The sequence below is a fragment of the Apteryx mantelli genome, chromosome 1 (genome assembly GCF_036417845.1).
Source record: "Apteryx mantelli isolate bAptMan1 chromosome 1, bAptMan1.hap1, whole genome shotgun sequence".
Classification (NCBI taxonomy): domain Eukaryota; kingdom Metazoa; phylum Chordata; class Aves; order Apterygiformes; family Apterygidae; genus Apteryx; species Apteryx mantelli.
In genome coordinates this window covers 87970943-87995540 of record NC_089978.1, presented here as the reverse complement: position 1 = coordinate 87995540, position 24598 = coordinate 87970943, and the positions used below count along the sequence as shown (strand labels likewise).

The window sequence follows — 24598 nt, the reverse complement described above, 5'->3', positions numbered from 1 at the left end:
GAAAGAGGAGAGAGGGTGGGGAATTCTGCTGTGGTGAAAAGCTGTTTATTGGTACAGCAGCAGAACTTCTGTCCTGAGCTTAGACGATGTGTGCAACAGCGACATCCCACCTATGCAGCTGGTAGAAGCTCAGGGTTGTAGTTCGTGAAGTGCATTTGCCAAGGTGGCCTTCCTTCCCTGACTTGCCCGGGGACAGGAGTCTCCTCCTGTGACCAGGTAATGGAAACGTTCTTTCATCTCACACTCGCTCTTGGTGCGAACTTAGTAATTGCCCTAGGAAGGGGGAGAAAAGCCTACTGGATCTTGAAAGATACAGAAGCCAGGAAGGTAAAAGCCAGGTGGTTTCCGTATTGTCTCTGAAATACTTTGTCATTTTACTGTTAATAGAGCTTAAGGCTAGTGTTATTAAAGGCGTATTGGATTTTAATGCTGCCCCCACCTTTATGGTTGAAAACAATTTTCACACTGATGCTAGCTCAGTTGCTGAGAAAGTCTCTTCTACCCTCGCTACCAGACACATGGTTTGTTTTGTAGTGGAATTACAAGATTCTTGACAAGAGCAAAGTTACATCCATGTCTCAGCACATTTATAATTATCCAATAACTTTTAACTTCTTTTAGTGAAAATGCCATAGGAAATGGCTCAGGAGAACTAAGGCATTGCACAAAGGTACTCTGCAGCAGACTTGCATTTTGAGTTTTCAATATAAATAGGTAATTGAATTCATGCACTGTGGCAGACAATGTTTGCAGGAAGTCATGGTTGCCGTTGTCTCTCTTGAAGTATAAAGTATGTTTTTTGAGAGAAGAGATTAAAAAAAGCTTTCTAAAAACCTCACATACTGTATCTCAGAGGGTTTAAAGTGCTCCTGACAGTTCCATTGTCGTCTTTTGATAATGTTGCATGGCTTTCCTTTAGGCTGCATATGATTCTAGATTCTTATTACTGCTCCCATATTTGGCTTCAAGCAATGTACAGGCTGAAGATTTTTGAGTTGTGAAAAGCCTCATTATTTCTGAACTTTAAAAAAAAAAGAAAAAAGAAAAAAGAAAAACTCTTTCAATATGATGTGTTTTGTTTTCAGAAAGCTTAAAGTTATTTTCATTAACCCTCTCCCCTCCAGTATATAAGAACTGGTCTCTCCCCTCCAGAATACAAGAATTACTTTTCCTTTTGCACATGGAAGCCTTAGATAAGTGATCTTGGAGTCTGGTGGTGAATTTCACATAAATTTTCACAGCTCCAAACAACTATGAGGGATGAAACGCTGGCTGGAACATTTCATCTTTTCATCAGCACAAAACAGCATTTCATGGCATTTATTATCATGGAAGGATTGCAGCAATTTCCTCAAATGTTTTTAGTTGAGTTTCCTGTAAAGATCAGAACTGCTAGAGTAAAAGAAACTCAAAATATTCATATTGTGAAAATGGCAGTTCTTGTGCTTTCTTTCAGCCTTAGTAACAAATATTAACTGTAACTTTTGTTCTTCTCTCCCTATCTTGAAAAGGCAGGAAGACTGTCGTGTCAATGAGTAGTAGTTCTTGAAAGACTTAAGGAAAGATGAAAGATACTTAACCTCTAGATCTTGTATGTTGAAAAAGCCATTTAAAAGGATATAGGTGCACCTGAATATGATGGATTTTGCTGTATGATGGAATTTTAGTGCTATGTAATTTTTTGTAGTAGTTAATATTTCCTAGTATTCTAAAACTCACAAGCTTACTGGGATTGTCTTAGAAATTTCTGTGGCTCATAGTGGTGTGGGATAGGATTAAGGAAGATTCAAATAAAATCCTCTTGAGTATTGTTTAGGATTTGTGTTTTGTTGGGTAAATAGTATTTTAAAGTTTGCTAGAAGTAAATCATCTTCTCATTGTGGTTTGGCCATTGGCATCTCTACAGTATGGTTGAAACCTGCTTACCAAAAAATGCAAATACATAATTAAGTAAATGGGAGGGTAGGTATTAAAAGGGTGTGCGAAGCGTGAGGGCCTTCAGAGTGCTCTAAAATATGTTTACATTCCCAGATTATAATTAAAATTGTAATATTTCATCAGGGATAAAGTTTATTTTTAAAGTCCACAATGGTTTTTTTTCAGATAAAGGATCTTCTCTTCCCAGTAAGAACTGCGTATCATTTTGGAACCACTTTGAAATCCCATATACACAGGAGATGGAGACTGTCCTGAAATTTATAGCCTCGGAGGGCCTGGTTTAGGTTTAGTGGTGGAAATACGAGGTCATTTAGTTAAGGGGTTCCCAAGAGACAGCCCCTTGAAAATGAGCTGCTCATAACCTACAGTTATCTTTGTGTGGGCTAGGGAAAAATAAAACATTTTGACCCATGAAATTTATACTAGACACTGCCTCGTAATCAAAAATCAAATGGTACCAAAGATAAGTTCAGAGGTATTTTCGAAGCACTGTGAAAGCATACCTCTTTATAGGTAGGCTGTGTGAGTGGGACAGCTGGTGATTCTGCAGAAATGTCTCAGCGACTGAAGAGCGAGTGAGAGGTGTTCGTGGTGGCGTGAAGAAGCAAGTGCTGCCCTCGGGAACCCTCCGAGTCCCTTCCTCCTGAAGGTCTGCCCTCTGTGTGGGCTGGGGCTCTCTGTGGACACTTGTCTTGTGGGCTCAGGGAAGGGCTCTCTAGGTCATGTCTGGTCCGTAACTGCTGCAGGCAGATGCCTCAATTTCATCTCTTTCTTGTGGCCTAGTGTCCCCACAGGGATTCCTGGTAAAGGTGCCCCTGCGTGTGGTTTGGAGGAGATGCAGCACGCCATGATGTCCCTCGATAGTTGCACAGTCCCCCTTGTCCTACTCAAGGGCAGAGTGGCCCATAGCGAGTGGTGGCTGGACCTAATCAGGGCATGAGTATGTTTGCTGTCATCTAAACACCACCAGAAACTAGTGCAAGAATCCTAGTCAGGAGGTGCACTGAAGTTCTTGCTGGGCAGACAGCTAATTCTAGGTTGATGCTTGCAGTATTTTAGAACAGTGTAATGTAGTAAAGATCCTTACTTGCTTCTCCTCCCTTTTCATCCACAAGCTCCTTTTTCAAGAAGCAGCAATCCCTGAACTCACAATTGGGTTATTAGTTTCTGTTCGTCCTATGTTAGGATTTTAAATCCAGCTGTTCCTGAGCCACCCAAGGCAGAGTGGGAAGTTCCCATCTCCCATCTGTCCTACGTGAAAGTTGGGTTTCTACTTCTTCATGCACATGGAATTACTTCTTTACAAGAAGCGATGTGCACAAACTCCAACCTGAAACCAGAACCAGAAGTGGATTTTGTCATTTGTTGTGAGAAAGTTCCCCAAAGCTGCCTTTGGTACTTGTGGCTTTGGAAGCTGGTTTGTCTTCTCTTTTTCCTTGCCTGGCAGGCTTTTGCTCTCCGACTTCATTTGAGTTCAGGATGAATGGGTTATGCAGAGAGATGCCTATAACTATTACTAGTGTGGGAGCACCTAGCTTTTAGGGCTTTTGCCTGTTAGGAACAGCCTGTGGCTGGGGTTACTTGCTGAGCCATGCACAGGCACTGGCTCAGAGAGGGCTGGGCAATGTGGCCTATAGCCATGCCAGGAGACAGGTTAACAATGAAACGATATGGACAGGGCTGGTGTCCTGGCTCTGTTTGGGCCATAGCTAGGGGAAAAAAGTCCTAAAGTCTGAAGTTCCTCAAGGGTAAACAATGTAAAAGAGAAGACAGTGCTGAGGCAGAAGGGACATGGACGCAGGGTGTAATGTTGGTGGTAATTTTTGCTGCAGGCTACTGCAGTGAGGCTGCTCAAGGTGGGTGTGTGTTTGGTTTTGGTTTTGGTTTGATTTTGCTTTTTTTTTTTTTTTTTTTTTTTTAAGTCTTGTGCTATAGACCAAGACCAGGAGTGTAAAAGGTTCATTAGTGGCTTAACACTGGCATAACTTTTCTACTGCGGAATGCATGCTGAGCGCCTTAGATAAAGGCTTTGCACAGGGTATTTCTAAATACAAGTATATTTCTGGTAAGATTTTAGCTCAGTAAAGCTGGTTTGGCTTTCACTTGATTTCTTTTTCATTATTTAGAGAATCTTCCACTTTGACTGTAAATTTCCTGCTACTGGGGTTAGAGCTCAAATGTCATGTTATTGTGGGCTATGAAAAATAAAGACCCTTCTCATGCGCAGCAAAGGAAACACTGATGAAAGGTACATTAAACCAACACTGGAAAGGAAGACAAATGAAATCCTCAGAAGATTTCAGGATTCTGGTTGCTGCAAGGTGCTACATCTTCTGTATCAGTTCCAGCTTAGTAACATTCAGCATGTGTCTCTATCTTTTTCCCAGGAATACCAGACAAGAAAGGAAGTGTAGGTCTTCTCATCCTACAACCAAATGTCGATTTTTCAGAGCTGGCTTGTTGTACTCGTGTGGGGGGTTTTTTCAGGAGCAAAACAGTGCTTCCTCAAAAGCTGTGAGCAATGGCAAAGGCACAAGAGTTATTCTTCTGCAGACCTGAGGGTATAGCACTGCTTTCTCTTATAGCAAACAGTTTTCTCTGTCACTTTTGAAGTTCTGAATAAAATTTTTAAAATAAAATATTATACTCGTTTCAAAGTTTGTGAGTTGAAGATTTAGTTTCATGCTGACAAAGAGTGGAAAATATTTCATTAATGACACACAGGAAACAACTTCTGGCAATGCAGGGTTGTCTGTAGGCTATGTCTTGTGGTCCTGTTTGCAAGAGAGCGTGTTTCTGACACACATTCCATTTAAACTGTACATAATTTTTTTAATATTCTGTGAATTTGTCACCTAGCTGCAAAATAAATTTAAAGCTTAAATACAACAAGCCTTGGGTGGATTCATTTATTCTATCTTATAAATTTTTAAGGCTGAAAAAAGCCTCTTGGAATAATGTATTAGTCTAGTCTGTTTTTGAAAAAGTGAGGTAACTTTTTTTTTCTAAATGCAAGCAATGTTCTTAAATTATCTTGTTTCACTTTTAAACAAGAACAGTGTGCAATATTTCTTCTTCTAACAATAGCAATATCTATCATGGAGATGCATGTGCCTCTCATGCAGGTATTCATTCACATATGTAGTTCAGTTATGATAGTTACTATGGTGAGTTGGATTTTAGATGTTATTTTACATATGTGATGGCAGTAGATAGAATATTCATTGTATCTTGGGTAGGCAGCTGTTTATAAAACTCTTACATCTACTAATGGAATACTGATACATGGTAAATGCTTTATGCAAATATAGAATCACAGAATCACTGAGGTTGGAAGGGACCTCTGGAGATCATCTAGTCCAACCCCCCTGCTCAAGCAGGGTCACCTAGAGCACATTGCACAGGATTGCATCCAGGCGGGTATTGAATATCTCCAGAGAAGGAGACTCCACAACCTCTCGGGGCAACCTGTTCCAGTGCGCTGTCACCCCCACAGTGAAGAAGCCTTTTCTCATATTCAGATGGAACTTCCTGTGTTTCAGTTTGTGCCTGTTGCCTCGCGTCCTGTCACTGGGCACCACTGAGAAGAGTCTGGTCCCATCCTCTCGACACCCTCCCTTCAGATACTTGCACACGTTGATAAGATCTCCTCTCAGCCTTCTCTTCTCCAAGCTAAACAGGCCCAGCTCTCTCAGCCTTTCCTCCTAAGAGAGATGCTCCAGTCCCCTAATCATCTTTGTAGCCCTTCGCTGGACTTGCTCCAGTAGCGCCACATCCCTCTTGTACTGGGGAGCCCAGAACTGGACGCAGTACTCCAGATGCGGCCTCACCAGGGCTGAGGAGAGGGGGAGAATCACCCCCCTCGACCTGCTGGCACCACTCTGCCTGATGCACCCCAGGATACCATTGGCCTTCTTGGCCACAAGGGCACATTGCTGCCTCATGCTTAACTTGGTGTCCACCAGCACTCCCAGGTCCTTCTCCGCAGAGCTGCTTTCCAGCAGGTCAACCCCCAACCTGTACTGGCACAGGGGGTTATTCTTCCCCAGGTGCAGGACCCTGCACTTCCCTTTGTTGAACTTCAGGAGGTTCCTCTCCACCCACCTCTCCAGCCTGTCCAGGTCTCTTTGAATGGCAGCAAAGTCCTCTGGGGTATCGGCCACTCCTCCCAGTTTGGTATCATCAGCAGACTTGCTGATGGTGCACTCTGTTCCTTCATCCAGCTCATTGATGAAGAAATTGAACAAGACTGGGCCCAGGACTGACCCTTGGGGGACACCGCTAGCTACAGGCCTCCAACTAGACTCTGCACCACTGATCACAACCCTCTGAGCTCTGCCATTCAGCCCGTTCTCAATCCACCTCACTGTCCACTCATCTAAACCACACTTCCTGAGCTTGTCTATGAGGATGTTCTGGGAGACAGTGTCAAAAGCCTTGCTGAAGTCAAGGTAGACAACATCCACTGCTCTCCCCTCATCTACCCAGCCAGTCATTCCATCACAGAAGGCTATCAGATTGGTTAAGCATGATTTCCCCTTGGTGAAGCCATGCTGACTACTCCTGATCACCTTCTTGTCCTCCACATGCTTGGAGATGGCCTCCAGGATGAGCTGCTCCATCACCTTTCCAGGGATGGAGGTGAGGCTGACTGGCCTGTAGTTCCCTGGGTCCTCCTTCTTGCCCTTCTTGAAGACCGGGGTGACATTGGCCTTCTTCCAGTCCTCAGGCACCTCTCCTCTTCTCCATGACCTTTCAAAGATGATGGAGAGTGGCCTAGCAATAACATCCGCCAGCTCCCTCAGCACTTGTAGGTGCATCCCATCAGGGCCCATGGATCTGTGGGTGTCAAGTCTGCTTAAATGATCTCTAACCCAATCCTCCTCGACCAAGGGAAAGTCTTCCTTTCTCCAGACTTTCTCTCTTGCCTCCAGGGTCTGGGGTTCCTGAGGGCTGGCCTGGGCAGTAAAGACTGAAGCAAAGAAGGCATTCAGTAACTCTGCCTTCTCTGCATCCTTCGTCACCAGGGCACCCACCCCATTCAGCAAAGGGCCCACATTTTCCCTAGTCTTCCTCTTGCTACTGATGTATTTGAAGAAGCCCTTCTTGTTGTCCTTGACATCTCTCGCCAGATTTAATTCCAAACGGGCCTTAGCCTTCCTCGTCGCATCCCTGCATACTCTGACAACGTTCCTATATTCCTCCCAAGTGGCCTGTCCCCCTTTCCACTTTCTGTATACTTCCTTCTTCTGGTTGAGCTTTGCCAGGAGCTCCTTGCTCATCCATGCAGGTCTCCTACCTCCTTTGCTTGACTTCTTGCTCATAGGGATGCACCGCTCTTGAGCCTGGAGGAAGTGATGTTTGAATAGTAACCAGCTCTCTTGGACCCCCCTTCCTTCTAGGGCCCTAACCCGTGGGATTGCTCCAAGTAGGTCCCTGAAGAGGCCAAAGTTTGCTCTCCTCAAGTCCAGGGTTGCGATCCTACTTAGCGCCCTGCCTCCTCCTCGCAGGATCCTGAACTCCACCATCTCATGGTCACTGCAGCCAAGGCTGTCCCTGACCTTCACACCTTCCACCAGTCCTTCTTTGTTTGTTAGTACGAGGTCCAGCAGCACACCTCTCCTTGTTGGTTCCTCCACCACCTGTGTCAAGAAGTTGTCACCAATGCTCTGCAGGAACCTCCAGGACTGTTTGAGCCTAGCTGTGTTGTCTCTCCAGCGGATATCAGGGTGGTTGAAGTCCCCCATGAGAACCAGGGCCTGGGATCGTGAGGCTACTTCCAGTTGTCTGTAGAAGGCCTCATCGACTTCCTCTTCCTGATCAGGTGGCCTGTAGTAAACACCCACAACAGTGTCACCCCTGCTAGCCTGCCCTTTAATCCTTACCCATAAGCTCTCGACTCGCTCTTCATCCACCCCTAGGCACAGCTCCATACATTCCAGTTGCTCTCTCACATAAAGAGCAACTCCACCACCTCGCTTTCCTGGCCTGTCTTTCCTAAAAAGCACGTAGCCATCCATGACAGCACTCCAGTCATGAGAGCTATCCCACCATGTCTCTGTAATGGCAATGAGATCATGGCCCTGCGACCGCACACACATCTCTAGTTCTTCCTGTTTGTTCCCCATGCTGCATGCATTGGTGTACAGGCATTTCAGAGAGGCGATCGAGCATGCAGGTTTCCCAGGAGGGATGCAAGAGGATCCTCCATAGCCACATCCCATGCGCACTTCCCTGGCTGCATTCACCTGCTGGAGGCATCCCGACTTGAGCTGTCTTTTGCCAACTACCCTGTCACTATAACTCTCCCCTTCCCCCATCCTTCCTAGTTTAAAGCCCTCCTTACCAGGTTGGCCAACCTGTTGGCAAAGATCCACGTGCCCCGCCTCATGAGGTGGATCCCATCTCTCCCCATCAGTTGTCGATCTTCAAACAGGGTCCTATGGTCGTAGAAACCAAAACCCTGTTGCCAACACCAGTGGCGCAGCCAGTCGTTAACCTGGAAAGTCCATCTCCTCCTCCTCTCATCCATCCCCCTCACTGGCAGGATTGAGGAGAACATGACCTGGGCTCCCAGACCCTTGACCACCATCCCCAGAGCTCTGAAGTCCTGCTTGATGGTCTCCAGTTTGCCCTTGGTGTCATTGGCGCCCACATGGAAGAGCAGCAGTGGGTAATAGTCTGAAGCATGGACTAGCCTTGGCAGTCTTTGCACGACATCTCTCACACGAGCCCCCGGCAGGCCACAAACCTCTCCAGACATGAGGTCTAGTCGGCAGATAGATGCCTCTGTCCCCTGCAGCAGGGAGTCCCCCACAACAATCACCCGCCACTTCTTCCGGGCGTTCCGGCAGGGCACAGGGTCTGTTGTCCCAGGTACTTCCCTTGCAGCCATGCCCATGTCCTCCTCATCCTGGAGGGCACTAAACCTGTTCTTCAGCTGCAAGTCTTCGGGAGGAGTAGGAGCCTTTCTCCTCCCACGAGCAGTGACCAGTTTCCAGCCTTCTTCTATGGTGTCACAATGTACCGTTTCACACGGCACAGAGCCCTCTGGCAACTCCACTGCTGCGGGGGGTTGGGACTCCCGAAGCTGCACAGTCTCCGAGAACACCCTGTCTATCTCTTGCTCCGCTTCTCGGATGCTGCACAGCCTACTGACCTCCTCCTGTAACTCCCTTACCTGACGACACAGCTCATCAACAGCAGGACACCTCCTGCAGGAGAGCTGGCTGCCAGCCCAGGCCTCCTGGAGAGGCCCCAAGCACTCCCTGCAGCCTGAGACCTGTAGAGCCGCATCTACTGTCAGAGGGTCGGTCTGGGTCCCAGCCTCTGACACAGCAACTCCAACAGCCACTGGGGAACGCACTGTGCGACGTGTCACAACCATACTTGAGGAAACGTACACCACAGGGAACAGAAACAAAGGTTCCTTCACGCAAACTGCTGCCTCTGTTCGCTGCACTCTGGGAGCTACACTCCAGGCCTGGCTCTTATATAGGCCTCTCCCTAGCACTGACTCACAGGGTGCTTGACTTGCCCTAATCAAGGGCCCCCGGGGTCAAAGGCCCCAACTCCCTCTGGTCAGGGGCAACGGAGAGAGCTCGTTAGCAGCAGCCAGTCCTAGCTAGAGCTTCTCCCACGAGCTTTTCCCAGGAGAAGTCAAGGCCTCCTGCAGTTGTCCTTGCCTAGCTTCCCCTTTCCTGTTCACAGCAATCACCTGCTAGTTCCTCGGGGGTCCTCAGAAAGCCCACAACTTCCAACGAGATCCTCAAGTTCTAGTCAGAGCCCAAACACTGCTGCGCAAACTGCTGCGTCTGTTCGCTGCCTCTGTTAGCTGCGCTCTGAAGACTGTATTAATATAGAAGACTGTATTAATATTGTGTAAATAATAGTTCAGCTTTAAAATACCAATTGAAGAGGGGATATAAAAGGTTAGAAAACATTATGAAATTCAGTTTTAAAATGGAGCCTGTAGATTAAAATGTCATTTGAAAATCTTGTTTTGCATGACATTGTTTAGGAACTCTCAACAGAAATTTGCTTTCTATGGGTCACAGTGTTTGTGGCTAATATGCTGGGAACCTAAATAAGTTCTGTGGTATTTCCCATGTACAATGCAGTGCTGTGTGCTGGTGGGAGGCTGAAGGTGGGTACTGCACTGGGATATAGATGAGGGCAGTGGCCATGTATAAGTTGGAAAGTGGGTGGGTGGGTGGATGGGGCAAGAGGTGTAAAGGTTGTTTTTTGCCAGGGGAAGAGATTATTCAAAGTTTTCACCTGTCCCTGATGCCTGCGAAATTTAGGATTAGCATCTCATCCAGTTTGCAGAAGACACCGAATTGGGAAGCCCAGTTGTCATGCTTGAAGGCAGGGCTGCCATTCAGAGGGACCCACACAGGAACCTTGTGAAATTCAGCAAGGACAAATGCCAGTTCCTGCCCCTGGGAAGGAGGAATGAACCCCAGGTAGCAATGCAAGTTGGGGGCTGGAGGACTTGCCCTGTGAGGAGATGCTGAGGGAGCTGGGCTTGTTCAGCCTGGGAAAGAGGCAGCTTCAGGGGGTCCTTCCAGTACTGACAAGGAGGTTATCAAGAAGACAGAACCAGGTCTTCACAGTGGTGCATGGCAGGAGGACAGGAGAGAGAAGACGTGAAGTGAAATGAGAGATTCAGGCTTGAGTATAAGGTAAAACTTTTTCACCTTAAAGGCAATCAAGCGGTGGAGCAGGCTGCCCTGCAAGGTTGTGTCATCTCTGTCCTTGGGGGTTTTCAAGACCCAACTGGACACAGCCCTGAGCAGCTGGGTCTGACCTCAGAGCTGGCCCTGCTTTGGGCAGGAGGTGAAGGAGAGACCTTCTGAGGTTCCTCCCGGTCTGAATGATTCTGTGGTCCTCACCTAGGATACAGCTTGGAGACAAAAGTTAACTTTTTTCTTTGCCATGTATTTTGTGGAAGACTATGGGCAAGTGGCCTAGCCTCTTTCATGCTGCAGCAGTTCCCTGTCTATAAAGTGGAGGCAGTGCTTCCTGACCGTCTCAGTGGTGTTTCAGGATAAGACAAGAAAGGCTGTTATATGTTAGATGTTTTGGCAAGGTAGATACGGACAATGAAGAGGTAGATCTTTAAAGTCTGCCTAAGAGGGTGGTAGAGAGGTATTGTGCTTGTTCACTTGCGCTGACTGTGAAGTCTTGGGAAGCTGTTTTCTGTCGGTTTACTTTCATGAAACTTCACTCCACCGTATACTTTTCTCTGTGTGCTGCCAAAAAGGCGATCACCTTAAAAGGCAGTCAGTTGCAAAATGTGTTAGTGCTAACAACGGCTATGACAGCAGGCTCTATATGCTTCTGCCAATTATGGTGACATTTGTCATATTTTCCTATTTAATTTTTTTTTTTGCCTGCTATGGCTGTTGTTTCTGTGGGCTTCTCAGCAGAGGGGAAGCAGATTTAGCTGCCTTTATAAAGGGAACACCGAACCTGATTCTCCCTTGTGTGTCAAATGTACGACTAATTGATGGATAAACTGAGAATTTTTTTTTCTTTTCACCATTCAGGCTTGATGATCTCTAGTCAGATTTTTGCAAACCTGTCTTACAGTTTTCAGGCATAAATGAGGTATTAACCTCTTCTAAAAAGAAAAGAAAGTATTGGTTAGAAGAGTTACTGAAAATGATTTTTGTTTTGTGGCATTTCCAGTTATAAAGATGTCTTTGGGGTAGCATTAGCATAGGCAGTGGTGTATACCACTGTTTTAAGTAGTTTTAAGAAAGAAGTTTTAAGAAGCCATGGGAGCTTGAGATTTAGAATATTTTGTGATACCTTTTATTTACAATTTCTTCTTTTTCTTCTCCCTCTCTATCTGCCTTTTCTTATGCAGGAAATAAAGAAGGACATGAAGAAAGAAAATATTGCCAACAAACCACCAGAGAAGCCTATAAATGAAGTTTCCAATGGAAGCCCTTTACTGTTGTCTGAGACAATTATTAGAACCAACAAAAAAGGTATAGTATATAGACGCTTAAACACAGATGAAATTCAGACCTTTAAAAGAATGAAATGTGAACTTTCATTGTTTCTGGAAATAAAGCTAGAATTTATTTAACTGTAAAGACATAGCAGGAATATAAAAAAAATCTTGCTCTCTTCTTAGACCAGCATACAGATGCCTGTATTATGTCTAATATCTCCACTTTAATTTGCACAAGCATCTCTTTCTTGTTAAAGCGATCCTTGCTAGATACATTTAATTAAGGAGAGATATATATGCAGATTACTAAAGCTTATCAAAGTAAAGAACTGACAGCTTTGCGTATATGGAGCTTTCTGTGCAGTGATGTCAGTACACATTCATTCCACATTCATGTATTCATGTTTTATCCCAGACAGAAGCTGTTTACTGGCAATGAACAACAACAAAAAAAGGTGGAAAACATAATGCTTCTAGTATTAGTTTCTTCGGAAATGTGTAGCGCTGTATCATATTTCAGATTGGACTGTGTACTCTTTGTGTCTGGCTTGACTCCCAAGGCAGATTCCTATATATGGCTTTGAGTTGCTAAAATGGAAGCCTCCAAATCTTCTGACTCCTTTCCTACCTTCCAATCTCACTCTCAGAAATATCAGACAAAACAAAAAGATCTCCCTGTAACAGATAATGAGCCAGATTTGTCTTTAGGGTATGTTTATATGACTCTGTGTGTGAGAGATTAGCTTTATTTTTCCTGGAGAATTCAAAGGACAATTTCTTGCTTGCTGTCTTTTTACAGAATAATCTGCTGTCATTAATCAATACTGTAATGTAATTTCCATTTTGGTGCATCTTCTATACTGTTAAGTCTATGCATATGGAAATTTCCTCTTAAATATTATGGGTGAATGTTGCATTTGAGCTGGCAGTTTGACTAGCGGCCTTAAACCTAAGGTTTGCAATTGCAGGTTAGGAAGATTTAATAATTTCTGAAAAATGTAAGACTTCCTTTAAAATGCAGAGGGTGTAATCTCCATCTCTCTTGCTAGGAATTTTCTAAAACAAAAATTGGAAATAAATCCCAGACAGCCTTGTCTTTTGAGCCTGCGGTGTCATCCTGAATCTGGAGACGTGTCCAACATTTCTGCTTTGGGTCATAGGTTTTTCAAGCAACAGCAGAATTAAATTACCAAGAATGATTCTTTTTCATGGCTGCTACACAGAACCGTATGAGTAGTTGTGAAATTATCTAGGGACTGAGTGTGTTCCATATTGCTTCAGCTGCTATGCGGAGAAGGCTAATAGCTGTGGCAGATGCAGAGATTTGGTTCATTCACAAGGGAATAACACTCCAGAAATGATACTTGCAGCAGAGGCTCTCTCCTCCTCTTTCTTCCCCATATCTCAGAGGCTTTGAAGAATTGAGAAGAAAAAGGAAATTGTCTTTTTCTCTCTGTAGCTTGAGAAGATGAACCTCCATATTTATTGAAAGAGCAAGCAAAGACCGACATGAAGATTTGTAGCTTGAGCGAGGGATCAGGCTTGGAGATAGCAGATCTCATATTAGTATGTTGCTGCATTGGATTTCATTGGTGGGGATTGCACTTCTCATGGCTACCTCTGCAGTGTCAGGCTTGGTAAATCTTTCAGTTTGGCTGCTGCTTCATGGCTATGTCCGTCGCTGCAGAGCAAGCAGTTGCACCCTGCCTGCCTTGCTCTGCTCTGCAGCAGTAGCCGGGGATGCACAGAGTGTAGCAAGGCCACCAGAACTGTGGTGCTGGGAACCTTCCCCTCTTTTTCTCTGGGGTCAGTTTGAGCACAGTGCCAGAGTGGCTTTGTTTAAGTGAGGATGGTGAAGCCCGTAACTACTGTTGTGCTCAGGAATGAAGAGTCTGCTAATAGCTACATGGGAAGGGAGAGGGCAAATCACCTTGTGGAGAGAGAATTGCAGTTTTGTGCTGAAGAGTGAGCCCTAAATGCCACAGGGATTCTTTTCCTCAAATGTCCTTGTGCTGGAATTTGTTGCTAAAACTTGTTTTAGCTGTTTAGTGATTGGCGAATGCGATCTGACCGGAAAGACAGTACTGTTTTCCTTCATGTTAGGAAATGAAGTTGAGAGGGCTACATTCTAAAGGTCTTCAGGTGCTGTTCAGCAATGAAAACAGTAGTCAGTGTTAGTAAAGCCTTTTTTTTAAAAACAAAGTGGTTTATTTGCTTGGGCAGTGTAATGTTACTGTTTGGAACTTCAGAGCAGATATAGTGACCTGGGAGTCAGTATTCTGTGCTGATACCTTGTTTCTTCTACCAAGATGACATCAAGTACTTTTTTACTACTATGGTATACGTTGCATAGTGTGCTACTCTACCTTAGTTGGCATAATACGAGTGGCAGCAGCCTGCAGGCATTTAAATTTTGAGTAGAAGAATCTTAGGCTCTTGGGCTTTTGGCTTTTGAAGAGTTATATTTGATACCTCTTTTTTCTTGAGGAATATCAGTGAGTGTCCAACAGTGGTATTCAAGGAAAATAGCTAAATTATTTGTAAGAAACATCTCAATAGCTAAGAGGAAAGGAATAAATTTCTGAATAAAAAGGATATTGTGGATCCAACTTTATATCTTGTTTCTTCATCCTAATTATTTCTGAACAATGTGTTACAATTAAGGGATCTTGTTATAAAACCAGTGTAAAATTGAAATACATCTTGTAAAGGCTTGTTTCATCAAATAAGTTGTGGGCACTACTTCTGGGGGTTACAGATGTAATCTAGGAACAATTTAAGGTCGGCTCAGTGCCACAGTAGTAGCCTACCACTATTAGTATTTCCCCTGTGCACTTACTGAGGGTGACTGTTGATTTCAGTAGTATTAGTGGCAGGTTATCATCCATGAATCACTCAGTTTTCTGCCATAGAGACCAGGAAAAACAGAAGGGGGTAGGGTTTTGTCTGCTTTTCACTGAGGACAGTAAAACAAGAGTATCTCTGATCCTTTAATGTTTCTTGCTGACCATTACATATACTAGTAACCCAAGAGAAGCACATAATAGAAGTGATTGCTGTAGTGAACCAAATTCAGAAAATTGTGTTATGCTTGGCCTTGACATATTTGTGAGAGTTAATATTTTGAGGAATTTCTTCTCTTTTACAGCTTTGCAAACATGATCTAGAAGTTAGAGCTGCACAGAAGAAAAAATGGGCTGTTTTCTAGGTCTGCCACAGAATTGCTGTGTAACTTTGGTTAAATTACTTGAACTCTGGCCAAATTAGCACATATTAGTTTGCAAGTTCAGGTATCTTAATGCATATTTATTTTTCAGATGTGCAGATTTTTTTTCTAATTTTCTGCAGTCGCATATCCAAAATTATTCATAACTTCCAAAAATTTCAGGTATTTCTGACTCAGGCTGCCAGGTCAAAACCTGAGTTAAACCTGCCTCAAAGATGTTGAGATCTGTTGTAATCATATGTGGTAGCGATGGCAATTAACATCTAGAAATTGGAACATTTTAATATAGTGTTCCAGTGAGTTCATACTACACCTCCGAGAAGCTCAAGAAAGAACTATTTCCTTCAGTGTAGAGATGAGGTTAGTAAAACATTGTCTTCCTTGTGCTTTCCTTGACATTTCCAGGGCAGCAGCAGCTCCAGGCTAAATTTGACAGGTGCTTCAGGTATAGCATTGTCAACCGCTGTCTAAGCAAAGCGGCCAAGGCGCTGAATGAAATCTCTGAAACTATATGAATGTCGGCCATGGTTGTCTTGTATGGGCTGTGCCAGAACTTGAGAGAAATCATTCTTTTGTTACCTCCTACAGTTCATATGTCAAGAAAATTTTTCCTGACCAAATATGGGCCGTTTAGTACATCTTATCCCTACTCCAGAATTTGTACTTGGCATATAGAACTATTGTTCTTAATTTTGTGCAAACTGTTTTCAAAAAAAACCCCAAACAAAACAAAACAAAAAAGGGGTTCTCATTAGAATTGGCCTTGTTGAACCCCATTAGTAGCAGGTTGGGAAAACCTTTATTTTCCCTGAGAGCATTTTAAGATGGGTTAAAAAGTCAAATTGTTGTTGCTATTATTATTTAACATAGTAAGAAAATTGTAGTCTGGTCTTGGAACAGGAAAACATTGAAAGGTATCGTTTTGGGGTTTTTTTTAAGTGCTTTTCCAACATGGTGAAATTCCATCTTTTCCAAGTTAACTTTCAAAATCTAAAAACAGATCCAAACTTGTGTAACTATTCCAGATCTGTCTGGAAAAACAGATTAAATTAAACATACAATCTTTATCCAGGTATAAAGATACATGATGGAAACTTGTATGTATTGAACTTAACTGTTTAATAGCTGTGGCTTATTTTCTGAGAGTTTTTAAGTATTCTGTATGTCTTCATTATGCTAGCTTGTGTATCGGGGAACAGGAGCCCACTTGCGTAGGCTAAATTGCAGGACTGGAGTTAATAAGCTACATGTTGTAAGTAAGCTAACAACAATTGTTATATAAGTGAAAATATTTAAGGAAAAAAATATATTTCCTTGCCAGATATATTCATTTTATATAAACTGTAAATGCAGTCTGCACTGAGGCTATTCAAGCCAGAGAATCTGGAACAGCTCATCACTTTTTACATGCTCTTAATCAGAGCCAAACATTGAAAGCAAGGAAATGCTTTTTCGAGTTCTCCTGAGAATTATTTATTTTACTGTCCACCCTACATTTAAATAATAAAGAAAATTTGCGTTCTTTCCTAAAAGATGGAATTTTGTAAATGTAGATTGACAGTATAATAGGTTTTCGTTGTGGATAAAATAACAAGAGTCTGTTGTATGCAAAACTGAGATTTAAATCTATTTTTGTAAGTTAGAGAAATGGGAAAAGCATTTTGCAAGTAAAATACTTCATCATCTGGTTCAATAGTTGTATGTTTTTAAATTATTTGGATACAAAAAGACACTCCATTTATTAGAAAAACAAGCTGATGGAGATTTGGACGTTTTTAAGTGTTGCCTATAATCTAGGATTCTGGTTGCCTTTTTCAACACAAAGGCAAACCTCAAGATTTCTTTCATAAAATGGTGCAGTACTAAACTTAGGGCAAACGACTGCCTTTGTCATGTGCCAGTCATGTGTCTGATGAAGTGTCTGACCCTCCAGGGTGGTCGGCTTTGTTTTTCCTTTTAGACACAGGAAGCTAGAAGGCATTAATCTGTCTTTTGGTTGGATTGTCTTCCTGCTGTTTATACATTCAGGCCTTCTCCACAGACAGGCTTTAGTGTTCCCTTGCAAATGCTGCCAACTTCAGAGAAATCATAACAAGCATGAAAAAAAAAATCCTTTTGGTTTTTAAGTTCAGCTAATTGGTGTATAATCAGTATACAGTTTACACAAATACGCATAAGAACATACTTCTCAGCCTATTAAGGTTAAAATGCACATACAACATATGACAAACCCAAATGAGGCATAAGAAATTTATCACACAGGCAACTCATATTCAGCAAAATATTTATTCTTCGAGTTGAAATATCATATCTGCATATGCATAAGCAGTCTCAGATAATACAAGTTTCCTTTAAAAGTACTGTTTCTTGAAAATAAATACTTGTGTAATCTTTACCCTCAGGTAAGTGACACTGCACAGAAAGGCACTATTTTCAATTCAGAGACGGAGGAAAAGCCACCAATGTGTGCTGGACCTGTGGGTGGTAGCTAGAAAGAGTGCGTGCATGTGCATGTGTGATCTGCAGCAGGTTAGGGATGGCTTTGGGTTTGTTCTGGAGACAGGCGAGAAGGGCTCCATTCTCTACTAGGTGCAAGATCTCTATTTGGTAAAGTTCCCTTGTGATGATCCAGAACAGTATTACCTTCAGGGGTACAATGAGTCTCCAGGTGTTTAGTTTGTATTGTTTCATAAAACACAATCTGTAGATCATGCATGTAAAAACGATGGTTCTCTAGCGTTTTGCTTTCCTGCTTCTTTACTTCTGGTGTAAGTAATTCTCCATAGTAAAAGTGCGAGGTGGGCATGCTTAATGTGCGTGGAATATAGCTAATTTCAAAGCTGATAAGTAAGATGCTTTCAAAGGAGGGATACTTGTCTGATGTGTGAACAACCCTCCTTTTATCATAAGGCTATGCTTCTGGATTTGATATACTTATTTTATAGTAAGGGAAAATGGTTGCACTGCCTGTCTTGTGCTATAAAATGAGTTTAGTGGGTTGTGTGCGTGTGGTTTTCTTTTTTTCTTTTTCTTTTTTTGTATCTGTAACTATACTGTAAAATCTGCCTAAAATAGGTTTATTCTGTAGAACAGCGATATGGAGATAGGTGTTATCATTGTTCTGATTTTTTAGATTAGTCTGTTGACCATTGACTTGCTGGATTCTTTTGTTTGATTTGTCTGGAACGGAGATCTCAACACTGTCCTCTTGGCAACAGTGAAAAAGGATGTTTGCTCCTTTTCAAGCTGGTTTTGTTGCCAAGTGTTTAAATAGTGCCTTTACCTATTTAAAATCTGAATTTTTCTGTCGTGATCGTTTGCCATCCTGGTTTTCAGTCATAGTCTCAATTATCAATCTGTATTCCAGCATCTTATTCCAGTGAAACCATTTCTTTTCCTGTTATTTAACATGCTGTGCCCCACAGAATGGCTGAGGCTGGAAGGCAGCTCTAGAGACAGTCTAGTCCAACACCCAGCTCAAGCAGCGTCACCTAGAGCAGGTTGCTCAAGGTCGTGTCCAGTCAGGTTTTGAATATCTCCAAAGACAGAGACTCCACAACCTCTCTTGTCAACCTGCTTGAGTGCTTGACAACCCTCACTGTAAATAAATAAATAAATAAAGTTTTCTAATGTCTTATGTATGATGCAGGATCTGTCCCATTTTTCCCCAAGCCCTGACCCCATCCTCTTTTTATCCTAAGTGCCTACCCTTTCTTCTTTTCAGTTACTCCTTCGTAGTCCTCTGCCGAATGCACAGATGCTGAGCCCTGCCATAGGTTTTGCAGTGTGGCATTGTTAGACCCAAGCACCAATGTGGGACCCTAGAGAGCACCGGAAGGCTCTGTGCAGGAACAGGGCTGTAGAAATTCCTCTTGCCTTGAATTCTCATTCCAAGATAGCACTATCCTCTGGACGTTTCTTGTATGCTTAGGGTGCTAGTCTTTTGGGTGGGAGGACCGTTAGTGCTATTTGTGTAAGAATTTAGCTCTAGAGCTCTGGGAATCCCATGTATGGGTCATAGTTGCAAGTGCTGTAAAAACACCAAACAAAAATACAGTCAGTGCACCAAAGTGCTTACCAAATGCATACAGATAGATATAGATAAATATATGAGAAACAAGGTAACAGATGACTTAAAAAAGGAGGAGGAGGGGAGAATACAAGGAGAAATGCATTATTTGGCTTGACTGCCAAGAGTCTATTTTCAAGTTTCTTACACGTAGAGGACACTGGTTTTTGGGTTTTTTTTAATGAGAGATTTAAAAGTGCATCTGGTTTTGGAAACTGGGAGGGCGTCACGGAGAAAATCATGATGGTGTTCGGTTTAAAATTTAACAGGCACTGCTCTGTGCTGGTACTGTGGGCTGAGAAGAGGCAGAAGATGACCTTTTAATGCAGAATCTGCAGAGGTTTTGGGGACAGAGTTGCAGGAGAGGGACTGCAGACAGGGATTGTGAACAGCTTGGAGGGAGGGAGGTGGTTATGGAGGCAAATGAGGCAACGAGTTAAGTTTGTTGTTTTTTAAAATAGATCCACAAGGCATATTTGTACTAGTGGGAGAGCCAGAGATAAATGAATTTCTAAGGAAGAGAGCGAGAGGGAACAGGTGAAGTCATGGGGTAGGGCTACAGGGACAGGTGAAAGAACAAGCAGAAGAAAGCAGCTATTGAAGGGCTGGGATTCCTCTGATAAACAGAAACAGTGCAGATGCCTGTCTGAGTGTTGTCAGCAGAACAGTCTTGACTCAGGGAATTTCACTTAATTTAATTTATTGCCAATTAACATAAACTTTTAATTACTGATTCGGGTATTCAGAGACAAGGAAGATATAAACCATTAAACAAACAGGGAAACGCCTTTCCTCCTCCCTTCCCCAGGCTTGACTTCCACCCAGTAACACTACTCCCTCCTTCTGAGTCTCCACTCCCCCTGATTTCGCTGCACGCGTGTTACACTCCCTCCCTTTGGCAAGGTGGCAGGCGGCACAGGAGGTTGGGATAGGCGCACAACGGCCTTTGCTGCTCTCTGCCTCACACTCTTCGCTGCTGCTCTGGCATGGGTGCCCCATGGCCACAGTCCCTTCAGGGGTGTCCCTGACCCAGCATGGGTTCCCGCATGGCCACAGTCTCCTCAGAGATGTACCTCCTTTGTCTGTTTTTTGTGTCTCCTCACGTCTTTCCCCAAGTATGTCTGAGCAGAGGTGCCACGTGCTCTTCTGAGTGGCTGAAGTTTTGGTGCACATTGGGCTGCTTTCGTCTGTTTCAGATCTGGCTGGAAGTGGCTGTTACCAGCACAGGGCAGTTCACAACCTCCTCTCAAACAGCAGCCCTGTGCTACCAAAACTCTGCCGTTTATGCCCAATACACCCAGCTACTCACATTAGGCTCCCAGTGTATGGCCAGTAGAGGATAACAGGCTCCAATCTTATCCTTCACCTAAACTGAGTGAAATGAGTCATAGGCTAAAAGTGATGGTCCTCATCCTTTGGCCATGAAGAGAACGCAGCATAGCTTGCTTGTATGGAAGCACTGAAGTTGCATAGGGTGAGTGCCGCCCCTAAATCTGTGTCCGTGACAAGAGGAGAGCTCAGAGAGGACTATGGACTGTGGGCATGAGAAAAATCTTGAAGCTGTTCAGCAGTTTTCTCTTCAAAGAGACAGAGAGAAGTGAGGAAAATGAACTCTGGGGAATGAGCTGGATTGTAGGAGTGAGATACAGGTAGCTGGGGAAGAGTAGTAGTATATAGCTTGGAGTATGGCACACCGGAAGGAAGATAAACAAATCGATAGTGGAAGAGAGCCTAATAGTAGGATTTCTCGGAGAGGTTCTGCAATAAATACATGAGTAGAAGTTGAGAAGGCAATGAGCTGGCTGAGTAGATCTTAGGACAGTAAGAATCAGGCTTTGCTAGGTACAGGAGCATAAGCAACAGGGAAGACTTCATTTCAGTGGCTGCGAAAGAATACTGGAAAAGCGATTGCTGGGGTATGTGTAAAATATGTTTTAGTACACACACTGCTAGATTTGATGCATGATACAATCTTTAATGAACTTTTAAACAATCAGTGGGGAGTTACTTATCCTGGAAAAAATGCCTCCTCTTGCAATATATCACATGGATTTACCAGGTTTTTGTAGCTGTTGATCATAGGTACTTACAGTCAAAGATCTGCATTGCCACTCTGGAGACGTTTTTCTTGGTTGACAGCAGAGGAAGTGACGACTATTAATTTAAGATGTCTGAAATTTAATGAGGTGAGTCTGAGCCAGAGAGACAAGGTGACTTGTAGAGGATTGCATGAAATATCTATCATGGAGTAGGGTATTAAACCTCTCTTAAGGTTAAACCTCTTCTATCCAAAATACTAACTTCCTCTCAAACTTTCACACTTGGACAGAAATATCAGATCACAGGCCTCGGTGACTGTATGCTTTTAAGAAATGTGTATGGCAAGTACCTTTGTAGCCAGGCAAACTGGTTTGGGCCTTTATACTAAAGAGTAAGAAGTCGTCTCCACAGACTGAAAAACAGAAACAGAGGGTCCACAGACTTCTCTTAAAGGTGTTTTTTTTTTTTCTTTTTTTAACAAGTAATTTATGCAAATAGCTGAAAAATGCTGCTCTGGAAAGAATAGTCAACAGAGTTTCTTTTTAGCAAACAGTTATGATTTTTGTTTGATCAGTTAGAGGATTTTTTGCCTTTCTAAAAGCTTTGTGGATGTTTTACATCTCATATATGAAATGAAATCAGATATATCTTCTAACAGTTGTATTAGAATTTGATAATCCACTTTTATCACAAAATATGATAATTGTCCAAAAGGTACTAGTCAAGAGCGAATATGTTATCCTGGTTTCAAATTCAGGTGCAAAATGATTTGCTTTTAGCAGTTATCTTGAAATCTCCTTTAATATAAGCCAAAAAAAATCAAAAAGATTTTAGAAGAGATTAATATCTATCCCTGAAGCTAGTTTATTTATTTCATATCCAGAAGAGAATATGGTCGTTCTTCTTATTTAAAATACATATTGTTCCTCTTGCTGAGAAATGTCATCTCATGTGCTATTAGCGATTGAGAGCTTAATAACCTCTCCCCACAACTGGGGCAAAATTCTTCCCCTTGCAGTGTCCAATGATTGATTTCGTATATTTCAATATGCAGTATCTCTTCCACTGAAGCCTGTTTTGTTTTGTTTTTTGTTTTTTTTTGTTTTTTTCCTTTTTTTTTTAAACAATCTGTACATTAGCAAGTACATTTAATACAAGCAGCTTAATAGTATAAGTGGATGTAGCTCATTGATAGCTCTTGAATGAGGTCAGGCAGGACAGTGATTAACCACTCTGTATGACGGGGGATTTGGTGTAGTTGATCACCAGCAACCTTCTTTTAAGAATACTTCAATTTTTATTAAAACCATTTCATACACAGTGGCCAATTAAATAGATCAAAACCAAAACTACTGAATGTTTCATGGGTATGGCAATACTACTGACTAGCTTCTCCTTCATTTAACTCCATTCATTCTACATTAATATTAATACCAGAACAGCTATCTTTGGTAGGTGAATGAATTGTCTAAGTTGAGTTCTTGGTGAATCTTTTGAGGTTTAATTGCCATTGCCATTTGGCATGGTGACCAAATTTGTTTTACTTTGAGCTTCATGCTCTCCTTTTTGGAGCACTGATGACTTTAGGTGTGTTTTAGTTTTCCAAGACTTCTGCATTTGAAGTTTTCTTGCAGGTAACCCACAGGACAGGCTTTGCTTGCCCAGCCTTCCCTACAGCAGTGACACCCAGAAGAAACCTAAAATTTATGGATGTGAAAAACTTGTCTTGGTCAGCCCGGGTAAAATTCATAGTTTACTCAATATAGGGACTTTTTCCTTGGAAAGGAATAGACACTTTTTGTGTGTGCAAGACCCACAGTCTATTCACTAAGGTAGAGAAGATAAAAGTAATGTTTTTTCTGGAGTGTCTTTGGTAGGTACTGGTTGAGGACTTCTGGTATATGGAGACACATAAGGTATGCAAACTATAGGTCTGCGTAACCTGCTGTAAGAACCTACATAGTAGTAGTGAATGCTTGTTGGAGTCTAGTTTGCAGATATAGTAGAGAAAGAGGGAGACTCTAGGCTCAGTCTTTGAAATACATCATTTGACTGACCTGTACTTTTAACACTTTTGCTTCCTTGACATGGCTACTTTTTGCTCTAAGAGTCAGACATCTGGACTTTTTCCTTTTTGCTGGTCATTGTAAACTGTGTTAGACTTTTTGAAGGGGATGGCAAAAGTTGGAACCTCTTGAGGATGGACCAGAAACTCTTTAGGAGTGTGTACACATGCTCGCATACTAGAGCTGTTCTTATTGGAGTAAACTGCAAAATCAGAGATGTCTGAAGCTTCCTCTTGTCTTAAAACTAAGTTTCCCCATCACAAAAGAGACTGTGTTTATTTTGTCACAAACTTGCTTAGAGAAGTGTCTCCCTGCTGCCAGCAGTTCTCTCCTTATGTCTGCTCTAGGGTAAGTTACTTGGCACCTCACAAGGCCCAGCTGTCTCTGGGTTCAGTCCATTACCTTCTGCCTCCTGACTCTGGCAGTCTGTGCCTTTCTACCTTAGTCTTTCACCCAAATATAGAGGGATTTTACAAGAACAGCATGGCTACCTTGATTTGAAAATTTACAGACCAACCTTTCTTCCCTGCCCTCTCTGCCAGCTTTCTGTGATTAAGAAATGGCAGAAGACAAGCAGCATGGCTCACAGGAAACTGAAGCTTGGAATGAATCATTGGGAGTCGCTGTAAATTTCCCAGTGACTAAGAGCATCTCAGCCTCATATCTGGCAGTTGGGATAGAAAAGGGTCAGGCTTCCTATTTATTCCGTGGTAGAGATGACGGAGAAAGAGAGCAATGCAGGGAATGCTCCCACTGACTATAAAACATGACGCTATCTGGAATGAAAATTGGGGTCAAGAGAGGATACTTCCACTGTGCCAGCTAGTATCTTTTTATGAGCTCTGAAACGTTGCTGATGTGCTGTAAGCTGGATGAAGAACGCGTGTCTTTCCTGGAGTTAAAATTGATGAATGTGTAAGTGCTAGGTTAAATATGCCCATCCAAGCATCCCCTCAGACTGACAGTCAGGTCCCTAGCTCAGTGCTGCTTACCTTTGCTTGCTCAGAACGTAGCTGGGGTGGTGCCTGTATCACTTGTATGGGGACAGGGAGCCAGTGGTAGTCTTTCTCGCTGTGCTGGAATGAGGGTCGTGCAGCTGTTAGCATCCTCTTCCCCATAGCCTGTAGGTAGTGTTAAGAGCCAGTCGTATTACAGTGAGTTACGGCTCTAATCAGCACAGCAGGGAAGTTTGAAGCTGCTGGCCCCTATGGCAACCATAAAACCTTGGAATGATTTCTGGAGATGTAGGTGGAAAGCAATGCCTGTCAACAGCTCCCTTGGGTCTCCTTTAAATT

The 24598-nt window shown here is 42.9% G+C and overlaps 1 protein-coding gene across 5 annotated transcripts in view; it reads left to right on the top strand.

The window, feature by feature from the left end:
- Nucleotides 1-24598, top strand: part of SH3KBP1 (SH3 domain containing kinase binding protein 1) — a 237483-nt gene that overhangs the window by 70044 nt on the left and 142841 nt on the right. For 4 of the 5 annotated variants that reach the window (XM_067297098.1, XM_067297104.1, XM_067297102.1 and 1 more), the window contains one exon: nucleotides 11813-11936. In XM_067297098.1, the coding sequence (XP_067153199.1) occupies nucleotides 11813-11936 (124 nt within the window). Of the gene's footprint in view, nucleotides 1-11361; nucleotides 11437-11812; nucleotides 11937-24598 lie in introns of those variants that run through there. The other variant, XM_013951770.2, reaches the window with a different exon arrangement.